This window comes from Podarcis liolepis (genome assembly GCF_965112155.1).
Source record: "Podarcis liolepis genome assembly, chromosome: 2".
Taxonomy (NCBI): Eukaryota; Metazoa; Chordata; class Lepidosauria; order Squamata; family Lacertidae; genus Podarcis; species Podarcis liolepis.
The window spans coordinates 8444428-8463323 of NC_139555.1; the positions used below are offsets into that span (position 1 = coordinate 8444428).

Genomic DNA, 18896 nt, shown 5'->3' on the forward strand with positions numbered 1-18896 from the left:
TCATTTGCAAAATGTCCAATGTTAGGGTCAGAAATCCGGTCCTGCAACTGCAAGATGGGCTTGCAGAGCAAGCAGAATGATTGGCGTGTAGCCTAGCCTGGGGAGAGGGGAGCAGGAGGAATGTTTCTATTTTATACACAGTTGCACTGCCTCCTAATTCCATTGTGCTGGCTGTATGTGTGCATATGTGTGTGTGTGAATGTTCAGAAGATGAGTGAGGGAGGCATGGAGCTATAAATAGTATATTCAAAGAGGAGGTTTTTTTTAAAAAAAAGCTGCTTGGTTTGTTGGAAAAGGGGGAGATGAACGGTTAAAGGGCTAATTTGCACCCATATCTCCCAGCAGGATTAGAGATCAGTCATATTAAAGAGAAAAGAACCTTCCATTCCGTCAGAAAGAAAATGGAGAGTACAAGTTGGAAGACCTACAAAAACGATAAGAAAGCTCACTAGCTTGTTTCCATTTTGGCTAGTGGCCACCTGAGAGCCCATTTCATTCTTCCTGGGTGCCCTGTTCCTGCTGTCTTGCTTTCACCCTTTGGGGAAGAAAATGTTTCCCTTTCCAAGGTGCCAGAGTGACAAGGAGGTGATGCTGGTGATCACATCCCCAAACAAGTTGCTCTGCAATGCTTTTCTGTGGCTACAGCATGCATGTTCTGTTCCACTATGAAGTCAGGAGCTTGCCAGCGCCAGCATTTCCCCCCTGGCTTTTGGCAAACGTTCGCATTCCCTGCTTTAATTTGAGCCCTGAATCATTCATATCTCCATGACACTGGTAAGTGTCTTGATAGCGCATCTGCACACCCGTCCTCGTTGGTATATAGATATGTGTCTTGAGAGGCAGCGACAGGATGGAGGAAAGTTAGCTCCTAGTCAGGAATTGCATTGCAGCGGCATCGTGAGTCAGGGGCTGAGGGAAATTAGCAGATGTAGCGACAAGAACCCACCTCTAGAATGACATGTTGATCGGCACTTGAGAAATGAAGTGAACCAGCTGTGCCTGTGCTTTATATAAAGGCTGATTCACGCAACTTGAGGGGAAACAATGCCTTATGAGGAACGGTTCATTCCTCATAAGGGAGCTGGGCATGTTTAGCCTGGAGAAGAGGTTAAGGGGTGATATGATAGCCATGTTCAAATATATAAAAGGATGTCACATAGAGGAGGGAGAAAGGTTGTTTTCTGCTGCTCCAGAGAAGCGGACACGGAGCAATGGATCCAAACTACAAGAAAGAAGATTCCACCTAAACCTTAGGAAGAACTTCCTGACAGTAAGAGCTGTTTGACAGTGGAATTTGCTGCCAAGGAGTGTGGTGGAGTCTCCTACTTTGGAGGTCTTTAAGCAGAGGCTTGACAACCATATGTCAGGAGTGCTCTGATGGTGTTTCCTGCTTGGCAGGGGGTTGGACTCGATGGCCCTTGTGGTCTCTTCCAACTCTATGATTCTATGAGTCTATGATTCTATGGAAGGGGCACTGGTTCAGTCCCTGACAGCAGCTCTCCTGGGCTGGCTGGGGGAATTCTCCGCCTGACAACACGGCTGCCAGTGCTGACAATATTGAGCAAGATGACCAATGGTCAGATGTGGAATAAGGCAGCTTCTTACTGGGGAGCTTCTGTGTGACTGGCCCTGCAAGTGCTTGGAAGGAGACAGCCAGGGCCAACCTGAGACATTTTGTTGCCTGAGGCATTGTGCCCAAGGCCAACCAAGTGATTTTGGCACCTGTGGCGGGAAACCCTGTGAGTCCCTCTCCCTGGGAGTGAAAACACCATCGTAATTTGTTAAATACCAAGTTTTTTGCTCTATAAGACTCACTGTTTCCCTCCTAAAAAGTAAGGGGAAATGTGTGTGCGTCTTATGGAGCGAATGCAGGCTGCACAGCTATCCCAGAAGCCAGAACAGCAAGAGGGATCGCTGCTTTCACTGCGCGGCGATCCCTCTTGCTGTTCTGGCTTCTGAGATTCAGAATATTTTTTTTCTTGTTTTCCTCCTCCAAAAACTAGGTGCGTCTTGTGGTCTGGTGCATCTTATAGAGTGAAAAATATGGTAATTATGAGTTTGCTTTGTTTTCATAAAACCCCAAACCAATAGCTTGAAGCAACCACCTTATGCTGTCTGGCGATAGGGCCAAACCTGGAGACAGTTCAAAATCATGGTGCCACTTCCAGGTTCAACCCAACGTGCCAAGGTTTTTCCAGAACATGGTGTAATGTGTTATATTACTATTTGGGTTTCCTGTAACACTCACTAAATGTGGGTTATTATCCCCAAAGTAACAGTGAGCAAGCCAAGCAAGCTATGCTTCTGGAGCCTATGGGCTGCTTCATACATCATGTTCTCCAGGACTGAACAAAACAGTCTGTGGCAGATCCTAGTCTAGGAACCTGGTTTGATGCAGAGCAGCAGGAGAACTTTTTTTTGGGGGGGGGGAGTGGGGGCTCCCTCAATTTGGAATGGAGAAGCAACAGCGGGAGAGGATGATTAACCCTTTCCTACCTGCCATTTCTCTCCTGCTCTCCCTCAGTTGTAGCTAACATAGATCTGGGAACTCTAGTTGGCGGAAACAGTGTGGAGGAAAAGAGCAGGCCTAGGATGGGTTCTCCTTTCTAAACTGCCATCTCTGACACTTTACAGGTGATCAGCAGTAACCCTGGTCGGCCACCAGATTTCTAGTTCACCCAAACACAAAGGAATGAGGCAAGCACATTTTGCCAACATGTATGTGTACTATATATGGACCCTCATGAATGAACTAGGGTTAGCTTCAGCTCCCTGCTGTGTACACTCAGTTGCAAATCCTAAGTAACCAGTACCTGTTGAAAGCATTTCAAGCAGTGGCGTAGCGTGGGTTGTCAGCACCCGGGGCAAGGCAAGTAATTTGCGCCCCCTAACCCATGGATTTTCGCCCCCTAACCCTAACCCCCAGATGTTGCGCCCGGTGCGGCCGGCCCCCCCGCACCCCCCACGCTACGCCACTGATTTCAAGTACCGAGTCTTCTTTTTTTGGGGTGTTTTTTTTTTTGTGTGTGTGTGTGTAGAATAATGCCTTACTTTTGTACAGTACAAAGATCCCCATCATTCTGCATGTTAAAACTGTGCCTTCAAGGTTATAGGGAAAGAAATTAGTTCACAACCACACTGTGCATTTAAAACATTCTTATACAACTTTAACAGTCATGGCTCCCACCACCAACAAGAATCCTGGGAAATGTAGTTTGTTAAGGGTGCTGGGAACTGCAGCTCAGCAACGGGTCTCCTGGCAACTCTCAAGTAGTCTTAACAAACAACACTTCCCAAGATTCTTTGGCAGGAGCCATGGCTGTTTAAAGTGGTGTAAGAGTATTTTCAATGTATGGTGTGGATGTGATTTAGCTCTTTTCAGCAGGGCTGAAAATTGTCAGACCCAGTAAGAAGTGCCAGGGTACCCATTCAATATTACAATACAGATTACGCTTAATCTCTAATCCTCTGTTGTAATCACAACCGGTGGTGCGATGTGTACTTATGGTATGAAGTGGGAATTGGTGATTGGGTAAGCATGAAATTAATGGGGAGTAGCCATCAGTGGTTAAATATTATTATTTTTGAAAAGGCTCCCTGAAAACCACACCCACTGACCTAGAATCCCTGCCCACTGATTCCAGATCTGGGTGGGTGGACACTTACTAGTGAGAGAACTGCACTCTGTGCAGGTTTGAAGGTGCTCTTCCCATTAGAGTTTTGGCAGTACGTAAATTAACAAATAAGGACAGCTGTACTCTTCGTTCCAGATCCTGGCATTGAAAAACAGGTTGCTAGGCTGAATCTTGCCTCATGTTAAGGCCTGATATCCATTAATTTGGGCTACAAGGGTATGTGATTCAATTGAATCAAATGAGCCTCAACTGGCTTAAAATCGCATCCTTTGATTTTGTTGGGATGTGGATTGGGCAGTAAGCTGTCACATCCCTCAGCTGCCTGCTGAAACTAATGGCTGCCTTGGAACAAAGAGCTACTTTGAAAAGGGCCAACAGTCCCCAGGTTCAGCTGTGGATTTTTAGTGCTGGTGCCAATGCAGCCCACAGGATTCGGAGGATGCCTCTTTCAGGCAGCCCCTCCCAGCTAGCCCTGGCATTAAAGAAAGAGATGGCAGCAGCTGGATCTGTGAGAGCTGCTGGGATTTTGTTTGCAAGGCTTTGTGGGCCCGCATGAGCCGTTTGGATGCCTGGGCTTGTAAGCTTGCAAAGCACACCTGCTGACCAGCAAAAGGTATTCCCTAACAAGGGCTTGCAACGGGAAACCCTACAGTTATCCTTTTGAGCTTTCAGCCAGGGCTGCTGGATTTCCATTTCAAATTAGCGCTATACAAAGTGCTTGTTCCGGAAAACCTTCCTGTGAAGTGATGAGGTTCAAAAATATAGGATGCCCATTATGACATTGTGATGATTATATGTCGCATTTACAATACACCAAGAGCTTTACAGCGCTTTTTATGCCCTCCAAAACATCGTGGGGAGGCAGGGATGTAAGGAGGCAGCGGTTTCTGTCCGGTCCTGCATCCGTTTGTCGCAATCAGCGGTTTCCAGTCTGCTACAGTTTGACGGCGGCTGAAACCTACATTATTTGTTTTCCTATTCCCTGCGGCCAAAACTAAAGTAATTAATGGCGTAATTAATTTCAATGCATTTCAGCTGTAGCTTTCCCCTCCCAAAGCTGCCGTTTCCAGCACCCTTAAGAAATTACAGTTTCCAGGATTCTTTGGGGGTAGCCATGGGCATCTCCTCCCTCTGTGGGCCCCCTGCACCCCCTGAAATTGGCTCTGGGGCGGCCCTAGAACAGAGTGTGAGGGGATCATTCTGACTGGCAAGCGGCAATCCTTATGCCAATGGAACATTCATCATAGCATGACATTGAATTCCACCCGTCTCTATTTTATTTTATTTTTTTTATAAGATATTTATTAAGATTTTCAAAAAATTACAAAACAAAAAGAAAAATACAAAATAAAAATAGTTAAAAACAATTCAATCTTTCCATCACATATTTTTCATTTGCTTATTTCCCGGACCTCCTCCCACCTCCCTTTTCTGTATTCTGGTTCAGATTGTTAGTTCAGCAAATCCCTCCCCCCTTTATTCATCTTAGACTTCAATTTTAAAATATTGTGACATTAAATTTTTACCTATTAATAACCATTTTCTCTTATTCCCTTATAACGTTACAGCTAAAGACCACTTAGTTTCTATCCAACATCATACTAACATTCATTAATTTTACAATATTTCTTTAGATAATCTTTAAACTTCTTCCAGTCTTCTTCCACCGACTCTTCTCCCTGGTCTCGGATTCTGCCAGTCATTTCTGCCAGTTCCATATAGTCCATCACCTTCATCTGCCATTCTTCCAAAGTGGGTAGATCTTGTGTCTTCCAATACTTTGCGATGAGTATTCTTGCTGCTGTTGTAGCATACATAAAGAAAATTCTATCCTTCTTTGGCACCAATTGGAATTCTACCCGTCTCTAGAGGAAGTTCAGTATTGCACTAATGGCAGCCATGGACCAAGTAGCATCCCTAATTTCTTGGAGTATCCTATATAGGAACTCAAAGCTTCCTCCCCATACCATTATTCCCCCACCTGCTAGGACTTGTGCTTGCACTATATCAGCCTGCCCCCTGTCCAACTCTCAGCAACTCATAAGTGTTTATTGCGTATGCCCAATATAGAGGACATGGGAACCATTGGTGGAAATATATGTTGCTTGATGTTCCTCTACACCCAAGTAAGCAGAATAAATGCCCTCCTTTTTGTATTATTTATTATATGTATATTATATACCGCTTCATCGTAAGACCTCAGGGTGGTTAACAAGATAAAACTACATTGTATGTCTCTGAAAAGAGCTAGAAAATCCAAGAAAGTGTAAATTGGCCATTGCGACAGATCCTCAGTGGAAATGAATACATCAGATTGCGCTTATTACAGTCAGTGGAATAGAATTGCCATCTGCTATAATCTGGCTCCCACCTTCCCATCCTAGAATGAAGTGAAGCCCAAACTACATCTGTTAAAAGCCACCCACCCAATCTCCAGCCAGTGAAACTGATACAGGTTAGGGAGGTCACTTGTGTATCGGCACAAAAGAGGACATGGGTCTGGATATGTTAATTTAGTTGCACAGATATACATTTAGAAGCAATCACTTTAATTGAGATCAAAATAGAATGCATCTCACCATAGTGGGGAAGGCTGGGATCGAGTTATTTGTATGGCTGCTCAGTCAGCTTCTCCAGGTGCTGCCAACTGACAGTTGAGGGGCAATTATGAAAGCCCTCGCTGGTCTCCCTTTCTCATGTTCTTTATCTTCAAACTGGACTTGGACCAGAAGGCCCTCCTCTGACAGCCCTTCAAAGAGAGGATGGTCCTCTGTAAAGAAGGACGCATGGGTTTGCTAAATTATTCATTTATGTAATTGTTTTAGAGGAATCTCTGGTGTAATCTCAGGTGTAATCTCAGTTACTCTACTGGTACATCTCTCTCTCCTTTTGGCACTTTAAAGGAAGGAGATTCCCTGCAATTGTAGCTGCCTCTTATCCTTTCCATGAGCCTATCTCAGCCTTTCTTTTGGGGTATTCATAATCTTTCCAGCCATAAGAGCCAACTCCTAGGGACCAAGACCCCTTCACTCCCCCAATAAAATATCTGAGCCCAAGTCGATGGGCATTGTCATTCAAATGGTATGCATGAGCTATGTCTTGTGATTGATTATGTGGGGTGGGGGTTTACTTGCCCCCCCCCAATATTTTATTCAAGTTGGTCCTCTCGTTTCCAGCCCCTTCCCCACCACCACTCTTGCACATCCTTCCTCCTTTGATGAACTTGGAATTGAGGTACATTTGACTGTTCCCATTAATGCTGATTTCACTGCTTAGTTTAATTATTCCTGCTGTTTTCCTACATTTTCAGAGCTTTGGTTGCTATAACAACAAAATGTAGGGATTTAAAAAAAAATCAAAGACATATTTTTGTTAGCTTCTCTGACTCAGAAAGAAGCAGTCGGATTTGACAAGGATAGGAGTGATGGAAATAACCAAGATAAAGCGTGACTGGCAGGGAGCTCTTTGCAGAGTGGCTATTTGTTTGCTTGCTATTTATTTATTTCATTGCTTATTTATTTATTCATTTACTAACTCCCAGTTAAGATTTAAAAAGGGTTTCTCATATTGTGTTTCATAGTTCCATCTGCAATCTACAGACTGGGATTTCAAAAGGTTCCAGTTAGCAGCACACAAAGTGCTCGTGAAAAATCTGGCTTGTCGTGAAACAAAAAGGGCCGCTGAATGCTAGTCACAGTCTGGTTCATACGGAACAATCTGTTGCTTCCCAGTAAATGTGGTTCAGTGTGTTGGCTTGTTTGTCTTAGTTAGCTGAGGACTAAGCACAGGGTGGGTGCTCTCAGATCAAGATCTGGAGGCTCTGAAGAAGGCCCAAGATTAGGACTGACAATTTCTGTGTCGCCAAAGCAGAGGAAATGCATTGTTTAAAAAAGGACGCAGATTTGCATAAGATGTGTATACAGTATATTCTATGCATAGACATCCATTTAGAAATACTATAACTTAAACAGAAGTACAATACATCTCATTATATTGGGAAAGACTTTGACCAAGTGACCACTGGACCTGTTTGGTCTGCTACCCAGGTGCCAAACTGTTGACAGGCAACTTCAAGCTACCTTCCTTGGAATCCTTATCTTTGAATTAGACTGAGACTGGGACGGCTTTTCAAAGAGAGGGCACTTTCAAATGTAACGCTGTCCACTGTAAAGCGGGACACATAGCCACCTTATGAGGCAATGGCCAGGAGGCTGACATGCACAAATTGGCTTGAAGTAGCCAGCCATTGTGAAGAAAGGAGTGGGCTGCTCTGAGGAGGCTCTTTCAGTTGTCTCTCATGAGAGACTGTCAGCAATGTCTAGGCAACACGATGACCATATACATACATAATAGACAATCTATAGAATTCCTTCAAATCATAAAAAGTTCAGAATGAAATCTTTAGACTCAAAGTCTCTGAAAATCTTTAAAGGAATCGAGGTACCAAACTTTGTACAGTGGAAGACAAACTGTGAAGCTTTGTGTATTCAACAATGATGTCAAACACTGAACAGTAATTCCGGATATTGACTACTGTTTCGTAGAATTCTTCATCAACGTGGTGGGTGGATATAGTATGCTTCATAAACCCATCTTATTTCGAATGAATCTATGTAAATGAAAATATCAAATGCTGTGGAACAGTGCTCATGTAATAATGTAGTCACTGCTCATGAGAGACTCACTGCTCATGAGAGTTTCAAAACTACAGTGGTACCTCGGTTTTCGAATGTAATCCATTCCGGAAAACCGTTCGAGTTCTGAAACGTTCGAAAACCAAGGCGCGATTTCCCAGCCAACAGGACTCAACAGCCGACAGGATCTTGCACTCAGCCAAAGCCGCCTCGCAAGTTCGACTTCCGAGGCGCGTTCAAAAACGGAAGCATTTACTTCCAGGTTTATGGCGTTCGAAAACTGAAACGTTCATCAATGGAGATGTTCAAAAACCGAGGTACCACTGTATTTTAAATTGTTATAACCCACCCTGGGACCTTAAGGTGTAATAAATTAAGATAATAAAAGAAGGGATGGTAGTTTGGTTGGTTGGTTGGTATCACAGTGGTGGGTAAGATTGAACTAGGTCTTGGTGTTATATTCCACAGACAGGCCTCAATGGTTGCACTACACTTGCGGCAATAACAGTAATGACATGTATCCCAGGGCTGCTATGAGCATGTAGAGTATTGATGACGACGACGACATGATAACCTGTTTTAAACACATCACACTGACTTGTACCCTGTTACAGTTTCAGTGATGGTCAGTCACTGGAGACTTACATCTATGGCAGGAAGACAGCAACACTCCCCCTTTGTTTGCCTCTCAGCAATTAGTACTCTGGCGGACCCAGCTTCTGTACATTAAAAAAGGAATTAGGATTCTTTGAGGTTAAAAATTGAGTCTTCTTAGTTTGCGCTGTACAGTGCAAAAACAGACCTGTATAGCCACCTAGCAGGAGAAAGCTGGATGCATCCAATAATAGTCAGCCAAGACAATGACCCTGCAGGTGTCTGTAAGGACTCCTTCCTCATCCTAGGAAGAATCCCCATAATGGTGAAGTGAAACCATCTCCAAAACCCTTTTGACCGTCTCAATAACAATGGGCATTATATAAGGGTTGGATCCTGAGCTTGTCCCAGAAAAGGGAAATTACATTTAGGAATCTTGATTACATAATTAGTGTCACCATGATCACTGAGACTGCACTTTGTTTTAAACAATTTTTAATATTGTGGGGTTTTTTATTGCTGCAAACTTCCATGCAACCTTACAGTAAAAGGTGGCTAAGAAACTGAAATTATTGTGATTATTATGATTATCCTTTTATGCCCTAGTGGATTCAGTAGGACATTTCAACAAGCGTTTCAATATCTTTATCCCATCCTGCATGTAAATGGGAATGGTTTTTAATGGTTTCAATGGTGGATTTTTAAAGATATTTTTAATTGTATTGTTTTATTGCTCATGTGTTTCCTGCCCTGAGTTCCTTTGGGAGGGGTGGTGGGATATACATTTCATAAATAATGGTTAGGATTGTGCTGTAAATCAGATGCTTTTGAGAGGAAAACTCAGACTGAGTTCAAAGGGAAGGCACAGAATAGGTGGGAATTTTCCACGTGCATTTGGGAACAAAGGAAAATACAATCCATTCAGAATGGCACAACCTTTTTAACCCTCGTACAAGTTTTACAATCAAGATGGTTACAAAGATTAATACACAATTATTAATATGGATGTGACGAAGAAAACCTAGGGATGAGGACATGTCTGACCCTGTGCAAGTGCTGACACAGAGATTTCGCGTGCAATTCCACTGGTCTGTGTGCAAACTCTACAGCCTAGTTACTCACACATACCTACTGCCTCGGGGTGCAATGGAGATTGTGTGAATTTCTTCTGCGTTGGTGCACTGCTGTTGCTGAACTGACTGGTGGATTTCTGTCCATGCAGATATGATATACGTCCTTGCAGACCTGAGCCCAGTTCTCTGTGTCTGGGTATTAATTTCACACGTAGGGGAGATAATTTGGTCTCGGAATGACCATGTCTCTACCACTCCTTGTGCACACCTGCTCTTAAAAGCAGCACGGGTCTTTCATGTGGGTGCCTGCAAGTGAAACCTTTCTATAGCAGCACAGCACGGCAGCTTGTGACCCAGGTAAGAGAACTGTGGCGATTATGTGCTGTGATGTAAGTACAGTTGGCTAGAAATGCTCCCTCAGCACTTTGGAAAGGAAGCAGCCAGCGCAGAATGTGCTGCTTTCTGAATATGAATCATTTTCAACGGTGCCTTCAGTTGGGATATTTAGGTGCAATTAGCATTAATTGGTCCTTTGCTGGCAACATCAGAATACTGGCTGGACCAGCACATTGAGAAGCTCTTTGAGGGGGGTGCACACATGTCTTCTTAGAGAGGCAATGGTGTATGGAGGGAAGGCTGCTGGGCGTACTTAGGGCACATTGTACCAGATGTCTGGCAGGAGAGGAGATAATAATAATAATAATAATAATAATAATAATAATAATAATAATTTGTTATTTGTACCCCACCCATCTGGCTGGGTTTCCCCAGCCACTCTGGGCGGCTTCCACAGAGACCAAAAATACACTAAAATGTCACACATTAAAAACTTCCCTGAACAGGGCTGCCTTAAGATGTCTTCTGAATGTCAGGTAGTTGTTTATCTCTTTGACATGTGAAGGCCGGGCGCCACTACCGAGAAGGCCCTCTGTCTGGTTCCCTGTAACCTCACTTCTCACAATGAGGGAACCGCCAGAAGGCCCTCGGCGCTGGATCTCAGTGTCCGGGCTGAACGATGGGGGTGGAGACGCTTCTTCAGGTATACAGGACCAAGGCCGTTTAGGGCTTTAAAGGTCAACACCAACACTTTGAATTGTGCTCGGAAATGTACTGGGAGAGAGCCTCCAGGTACCCTGGTCCCAAGCCATGAAGGCCTTTGAACAAAACCACATAACTTTGAACTGGGCCTGGAAATGGACTGGAGGCCAGCGTAGTTCACAAAGAGCCAGTGTCCTATAATTGAAACACCAGCAAATTTTGGCCACCTTGTATTGACAGCAGGCTGCTTTTTGACACCTGGAATTATGACGCGACATACCCCAATCCCCCCCCCCCACGTTAAGACAATGGGTGAAGAGGCATTAGTGACTGAATGAAACTAGAAGGTGGCAAATTACTCTAGATCATCTGTGTGTGAAGCATTTAGTCAAGGCAATTCTTCCCCCTCCCCCTTGAAATAATATTTTTTCCCCAGCAAACACTTTCTTCAATTGCCATAGAATTACCAGGTCTGCGGTACTTGCTGTCACATAACCTGACCTCCTTCATCTCCACTGCCAACCACAGTTTGATTCTGCCTTCACATTTGTCCCTGTACTGTACCACACTAATTCACTTGACCCGTTCAGGCATGATGATGTTCATGCCAATTTTGGCAAAAGTGGTCAGTTTTGCAACTTCCCCCATGCGTGTTGAGATTACCGTATTTTTTACTCTATAAGACTCACTTTTTCCCCTCCTAAAAAGTAAGGGGAAATGTGTGTGCGTCTTATGGAGCGAATGCAGGCTGTGCAGCTATCCCAGAAGCCAGAACAGCAAGAGTGATTGCTGCTTTCACTGCGCAGCGATCCCTCTTGCTGTTCTGGCTTCTGAGATTCAGATTTTTTTTTCTTGTTTTCCTGCTCCAAAAACTAGGTGCGTCTTGTGGTCTGGTGCGTCTTATGGAGCGAAAAATACGGTATGTCTCAAATATGTTCTAGGTCAGTTAGCATCTCAACACCCTTTTAGGACATAGGGAGCTGTGATCTTGCTACATGTTAAAAAGATTTGCCAGCACATTCACAAAGCTGGCTGCCATGCTAAAAATAACCCAGTGCCATAGTTTCATCATCCAATGGACACGTATAACAAGCAGCCCTTAGATCTGATGGGCAACACCAGTGGCTCATCATCTTGGGATGATGGGAGCTTTAGCTGCACAATACCTGGAGAGTCACAATTTGCCACCCATCTTTGATTTCATACTTACTGGGCAGAGATTCTCTGTGCTCTGTGCCATTCCTAACCTTGGGGTTGAATATATGAACCTCAAGGACTGCCTCTCCCTGCACGAACCACCTTCATCAAAGCCCTTCTCCTTGTATCTCAGCTGAGGAAGATGGGAAGGGTGGCCACATGAGAACTGTCCTTCTCGGTGGTGCCCCCACCCCAATTTGTGGAATGCTTTCCCTTGGGAAATGTGCCTGGTGCCATCATGGTCTGTTTTTTAGGCACCAGACTAAGACATTGCTATTTACCCAGGCTTTTACTAGTTAAATCAGCCTCTGCTGTGGTGCTCATGTTTTAGTGGGGTGGGATAGGACTTGTCCTTCTTATTGTGCTGTTGGATGAGCATTTTAAAAGAATTTTGTATTTACATATTTTGCCATTTTTTTATTTTTATCTGTATTTTGTTAAGTTGCTTTGAGACTACACACACATACACACACACACACACACACACTCAACAAATGTAAATTTAATAATAATAATTGATGTGCTTTTTTAAATGAACAACAACAACCCAGAAACATATGACCGAAACCGTGCAGCAGTCACTCCTGCTTGATTAAGTCATAGGCATGTCCTCTGTGGAAATGAATGGGAGGAGCAGTTGATGGAGGTGCAGGTGGGTGGTGGCCGGGCCAGAAAGGCAGGCTTGTTAAGACAATTGCAGCCACCTGTAACTCCACCTGCAGCCTCACCTTAACATCGTTTCCCTTCTCGAATTACCTGGATGCTTATCCCACAGCAGGTGGGGATTTGAGCACATTAGCCGCATCATCCCCCTAAGCCTCCAGATGTTGCGCCTTCCCAGCTGGGTCGCCAGATGACCTTGTCCGTTGGGGCAGACTAAGGAAGCCAATCAGCGCGGGCTAATTTTAGTCCCACGACATGTAACATCTGCGGGTGGCGGCGGCGGCGGCGGCTGTTTTATCCCCCCCATGCGCCAGCGCCGGAAGGGTGCCTGATGAATCCCTGAGCCAGGCAGTCTCTCAGGTCTTGTGTGCGCGCGCGTGCGCGGGGCTAGATTCCATGCGATCCAGTCCGGGATTTCCACGTGCCCCTGCAGAAATCCTTCACTTCTTGGCTTGTGCATTCCCAATGTGAGAATTCTCAGGATCTGCCTTCCCCACCCCGTTTTAATTCTCCTCTCTCTCATTCTCCCCCCCACCTATAACTCCGTAGGCTACAGCAAATGGCCGTAGCTTCTTCCTCTTTTCCCCTCCTTCGGAAACCGTCGGCGAAGGGGTTTGGCGTCGCCGCCGCCGCCGCTGCCATAGCTCTGCTTTTTTGATTTCCACGATCCCACCCGCCCACCAGCACCTTGATCTCCGCATTCCGGTTCGCCACCAGCCGCTGCTGTCGCCCAGGCTGGCGCAAGAGCACCTCGCCAAACGCGCGCCCATAACCTCGCCAAAGAGGCATTAGAAAGTAGAAGCCAGAAGGAAGGCGGCGGCGGAGGGGGGGTGGCAGCGGCGAAGAAGAAGGAGGAAGGCTCGGAGGAGGGCATTGGCGCAGCGGAGCGGGTGGGGGAGCGGGAAGAGGCGGCCTCCTGGTACGCGAGCGCGGATTTCCAGCCAGGACCCGGTGGCAGCGGCGGGAAGGCGGAGATGCGCCCTTGGAGGCGGGCTGCGAGCGCCAAGACCCGGCGGGGGAGCAGCAGAGCTGCTGGCGCCTTGCCCGAGCCGTGAGCTCCGCGCCGAGGGGCGGCCGAGGTTGCGGCAAGACCGCGAAGGGGGATCCGCTCGCCGATTCGCGCCCCCCGCCCGCCTCTGAACCCGCCCGCGCTCCGGCTCGTCTGCATGGGAACAGCCACCCATCTCCTCGTGCCGCCCTGCCTTGCGCAGCCTGCTCGGGAGAAGCGCGCACCCCGCCTCGGCTTGGGCGATCGCCTCCGGTGAGCGACCCAGGACCAGCCCCTCTCCGCCGCCCCTTCTTCCTCCTCCTCCTTGGGCGGAAGATGCGCGCCTGTCCGCCCGCCGCTGCGCTGCGGAGGAGCAGGTAAGGGCTCCCCGGGATCGCCGTGCTTGGGAGATGCCCAGTCGAGCTGCCCTTTGTGCGCGGGGGCGCTAGGGGTGCGCGGCGGCGGCGGGCAACCGGTGCCATCCAAAGGGGGCGGCGGCGGCAGCAACAGCAGCAGCAGCAGGAGCGTGTGGCCCATGTTGGTTAGCGGCGTGGCCGCCGCCGGCGGTTCCCGCAGAGACTCATGAGCAGAGGGGCGACCCTGCAGCGCCGGACCACCTACCTGATCTCGCTGACCCTGGTCAAGCTCGAGTCGGTGCAGCAGCAAGAAGGCGACGACAAGGCGGGCGCCGGCGATGGGGGCGTCGTGCCCGACGGCAGGGACGGCGGCCCCGCGCGAGTCTCGTCGCCCTGCGCGGCGGATCCCTCCGGGCTGAAGGACCGCAAGGAAGCCGAGGAAGCGGCGGCCGCCAAGCTCAAGAGGCAGGAGCGCATCTTCCACCGGCAGGATGCGCTCTGGATCAGCACCAGCAGCGCCAGCACGTCCGACTACCTGCTGCAGCTCTCGCCCAGCAGCCCCGGGACGCCCAGCTCGTCCCCGTCTCCAGATGGCACAGGGCGGCCGGGCTCCGTGTGGACACCGCCCAGGGGCAGCGCGGGCCGAGGGAGCCCGTGGGACCCCAAGGCCAAAGCCGCCATGAGCCCAGAAGGAAGACCCCTTGCGCCAAAGCCCGAAGGGCTGGGGTCTTTGGGTGCTCCGGCGGTGCCCCCCAAACCTGAGCTTCCAGTGCCCCCCAAGCCGGCGACAGCTGCGCTCTCCAAATCTGAACCAGCTGTGCCCTTTGTAGCCCCGCCTTTGGCCCCCAAACCTGAACTGGCTGTGCCCTTTGTCGCCCCACCTCTGGCTCCCAAACCTGAGCCGGCTGTTCCTTCTATAGCCCCGACTGTCCCCCCCAAACCTGAGCTGCCTCCAGCTGTTCTCTTTTCGCCCACCGCTCCTAAGGTTGAGGCTGCCATTTCTCCAGCTGCAACTGCCAAGCCTGAAGTAACTGTGGTTTCTGCAGCTCCAGCTGTGGCTCCGAAACCCAAAGCCATTTTGGTCCCCGTCGTTCCCCCCATTCCCCCCAAGCCAGAGGTGATTCCAATCCCTCCCAAGGCTGGGCTGAAGGAGACCTTGGGGGTGCCTGGGGACGAGTCGCCAGTTCCAACGCCCACCACTGCCAGTTGCTCCTCCAGTGCTGCAGCGCCAGGGCGCCGAATGTTGGTGAGCCATGCCAGCTGGGGTGGCCCGGAGCCTGGGACCCTGGAAATGAGTGTGGGCCGGGTGGGTGGATCTTCTTTCTCACACTCGGGAGCCTCCTCTCCTCACCCGGCCGCTGGGAACCGCCGCCTTCGCCTGGCCACCAATAAGCCTTTCAAGACAGTGACCACCAGCGGGGCCAAGGTGGGTGCTGAGCCAAAGGCTGGCAAAGGGGGCCACAAGGGGGCCACCCCCAACCGCCTGTCGTGGCCCGAGAGCGAAGTCAAGGGACGCATGAAGGTAGCTGTCAAGGGCAGTGGGGAGACGGTCCCCAGAGGGGGATCCCGGGCAAAACTATCCCCTCACAAGAACAAAAGCAAGACTCTGGACAACAGTGACCTCAACCATGGCCCGGGCAGTCTGGCCTCTTCTGGCTCCTGCTCCTCAGAGGCAGCTGTGGGGCTGAAGAGAGGCCGGGAGGGTGGTCGGGCCTCTACCCGGGACCGTAAAATGCTCAAGTTCATCAGCGGCATCTTCACCAAGAGCCCGGCATCCACTCCCACCCACCCTGGACCCGGCTGGAGCCTTAGCCATAAGGAGCTGCTCAGCGTCGAACTGGCCAAGGGTGAATTGCCCAGTAAGTACAGTGGGCCTAAGAGGCCCAGCCTCTCTCTGAATGGAAGGGATGGGTGAGGGTGGAGGTTTGACTGTGGAACATGGGAGATGGGCTTGAGGACTGAAGGTGTTTCATTACTGGTTTGGAAGATGTTGGCACCAATAAATTTGCCTTGGGATGTGGCGATGGGAATGCTAGGCTGGTTTCTTTCCAGCAAGGAGCTCCGGAATGAAAAATTGGCATGGAGCAGCCACAGATCTGTATGGGCCTCTGCTCAACTTCTTCTATAGCAAGGCTGAGGAACATGTGGCCCTCTAGATGTTGCCAGGCTCTGCCTCCCATCATCCTTGGCCCACTGGGTGTGCCGGTCCGGCTGATGGGTCCTGGAGTCAAACAACACCTAGAGGGCATCAGGTTCCCTATACCCACTCTGTAGAGTCGCCTCTGTAGATTTCACTCCAAAGATATATGTCTGGGCTGAGTGGGCCCTCAAGACCACTGGTGGGTGTACCCTGTGAGAGAAACGTGGAATTTCTCTGGAAAGGAGATTCTGGACTGCTTAGCTTTGTTGCCACGGTGATGGGTAGGTGATGGCAGCCAATGAGTATGTACTCAAAAATGGAACAGTTCACTTAGGTGAGGAGGGGTGAGCCCAGGTATGTGCTGCTGCAGCAGCTCCTCCAACTGTGTGTGTGTGTGTGTGTGTGTGTGTGTGTGTGTGATGGGATTCACAACCTCAATATCTCCCTTATGGTGGAATGTGACAAAAATGATATTATCACCAATGGGTGTCTGCGGAGGCTGGTAAGGACGCTTTCTCCAGTGGCTTTTTCCACTATGTGGTCAACAAGCCAGATGCTGAAGGGGGTAACATTTAGGGTGGATCTCAGTCCTGAGGATGTCTTGGAACTACCGCTGTAGTGGTGCAGGTTGTGAAGCCCTTCAAGAAGCAAAATCCCTGGGCTAGCTGTTGACGAATTTTCAAATGCAAGAATGTTCTGCTTCCCGTATATTTTCTCTCCCCGCCCCCATTACATGTTACGTGCCAAAGCCTTGTCGTAATGAATGGTTGTGATTTAGGGATTACCTAGGAGGTGCTCGGCTAACTCTGAAAGGGGTGGTGGTATCTCTGCATCCTCTACAGCACAACGAATTGGACCCCACCAAAGCAGAAGCAGTAAGTGCAGAGCAGGAGCGTAATCAGCCTCTGCAGCAAATGGTTCTCTTGCTCACTGTGCTGAACAAGAACTCTGCTGATTTTACAGGTTGCTTCATGAGTATTGGATGGGAGGCAGGTGTGGTGTGCGCACATACCTGTGTGTGTGTGTGGAATGGATTCTTAGAGTTCTATAAAAGATGATTAAGTAGAGATACTGGCAATTGTGTTTGACAGTGTATGGGGAGCTGGGTACCTCTTTCTGCCCTTTCCTACCAGGCAAGAGATAACAGCATCCAACAAAATCTAACAGGCAACAAGAATTTAAATATATACAGTGGTACCTCGGGTTAAGTACTTAATTCGTTCCGGAGGTCCGTTCTTAACCTGAAGCACCACTTTAGCTAATGGGGCCTCCTGCTGCTGCCGCGCCGCCGTAGCACGATTTCTGTTCTCATCCTGAAGCAAAGTTCTTAACCCAAGGTACTATTTCTGGGTTAGCGGAGTCTGTAACCTGAAGCGTATGTAACCTGAAGTGTATGTAACCCGAGGTACCACTGTAATAGAAAGTAAAGATGGGGCGACTGTTGTTACTGTTTTCAGAAAATTCAGACTGCATTCCATATGGATGTGAATGGTGGGACACAGCTATATGGTGTTGTGGAAGTTTTAATAGAAACCGGTATGTGTTCTGCGTGATTATTTGATACCTGTTGTGGATTTTGACCTGAGAATCTCAGTTGTGCATGCGCCTGTCTCTTTCTATTTTTAAAAAGCAGCTTGCTATCCCTCGTGGTTGTGAAGATAAGTTTCACATTGTCCAGTGTACTTCAACGGAAAGCTCCATTGTACAAGAGGCAGAGTCTCTTGCCTGTCTCTCTGATTTCTGTCGTGGTCTCCAGTTGCATTCTTCTCCCGTTGTCCTTCTGTTCCTTTAAGGAAGGGGCCATAGCGCAGCAGTAGAAGTCGCAGTTTCAATCCCGGCATCTCCAGCCAGTAGGTTCAGGTAGCAAATGACTGGGGAAGACTTCTGCCTGAGTCCCTGGAGAGCATCTTCCTCTAATCAACCTCTTCCAACATGGTACTCTCCAGGTAGTATGGACTCTCAAACGCCCATCAGCCTGGTTGTTAAGATTGATGGGCATTGCAGTCCAAGATATCTAGAGAGCACCAGGTTGGGAAAGGTTGGTGCAGGCATTACTGTGGAAACTGTGAAAACTGGCACACAGCTCAGTATCATGTTTGACAGATTAATTTATGTCAGCATGCATCTATTTTCTATTATATTAATGTACAATTAATGTTCCAGTTCTCTTGGTGCAGAGTTAAGCTTTTAATTTGGGGTGGGGTGGAATAATGAAGTTCACAACAAAGATATCTCCATCAGTTGGTGATCAAAAGATTCTACCTGCTTAGGAGTCTTCGGTATATCCATTGGTTGCCTAAGGATGGATCACTTTCCCCATTTCTGGGTAGTTTTAAAAAATGTCTTCTCTATTCCTGCCACCCTCAAAAGACCAGATTATGGTCTTAATGGCTTCTTTGCAGCCCGTCAAAGTCTAGTTGTTCTTCTGATTTTGATGTGTTCCCATTGTGGGAGGGTTGGGAGACCTTCTAGCCAGAAGGACTGCTCTTCTAATTGCTCTCTGAAGTGAGAGGTTAATTGCAGTGGAAAGTTTTAGATTAAAGGGTATATTTTAGAAGGCAGGAATTAGTCGTCGTCC

General features: G+C 48.1%; 1 protein-coding gene across 4 annotated transcripts in view; it reads left to right on the top strand.

Annotated features, from left to right (window-relative positions):
- AGAP2 (ArfGAP with GTPase domain, ankyrin repeat and PH domain 2) overlaps positions 1-18896 on the top strand; it is a 117239-nt gene that overhangs the window by 29863 nt on the left and 68480 nt on the right. For 2 of the 4 annotated variants that reach the window (XM_083484361.1, XM_083484362.1), the window contains exon 1: positions 14300-16037. The exons of the other annotated variants lie outside the window; for them this stretch is intronic. In XM_083484361.1, the coding sequence (XP_083340487.1) occupies positions 14405-16037 (1633 nt within the window). In that variant the 5' untranslated portion in view covers positions 14300-14404. Of the gene's footprint in view, positions 1-14299; positions 16038-18896 lie in introns of those variants that run through there. 4 annotated transcript variants of the gene reach the window in all.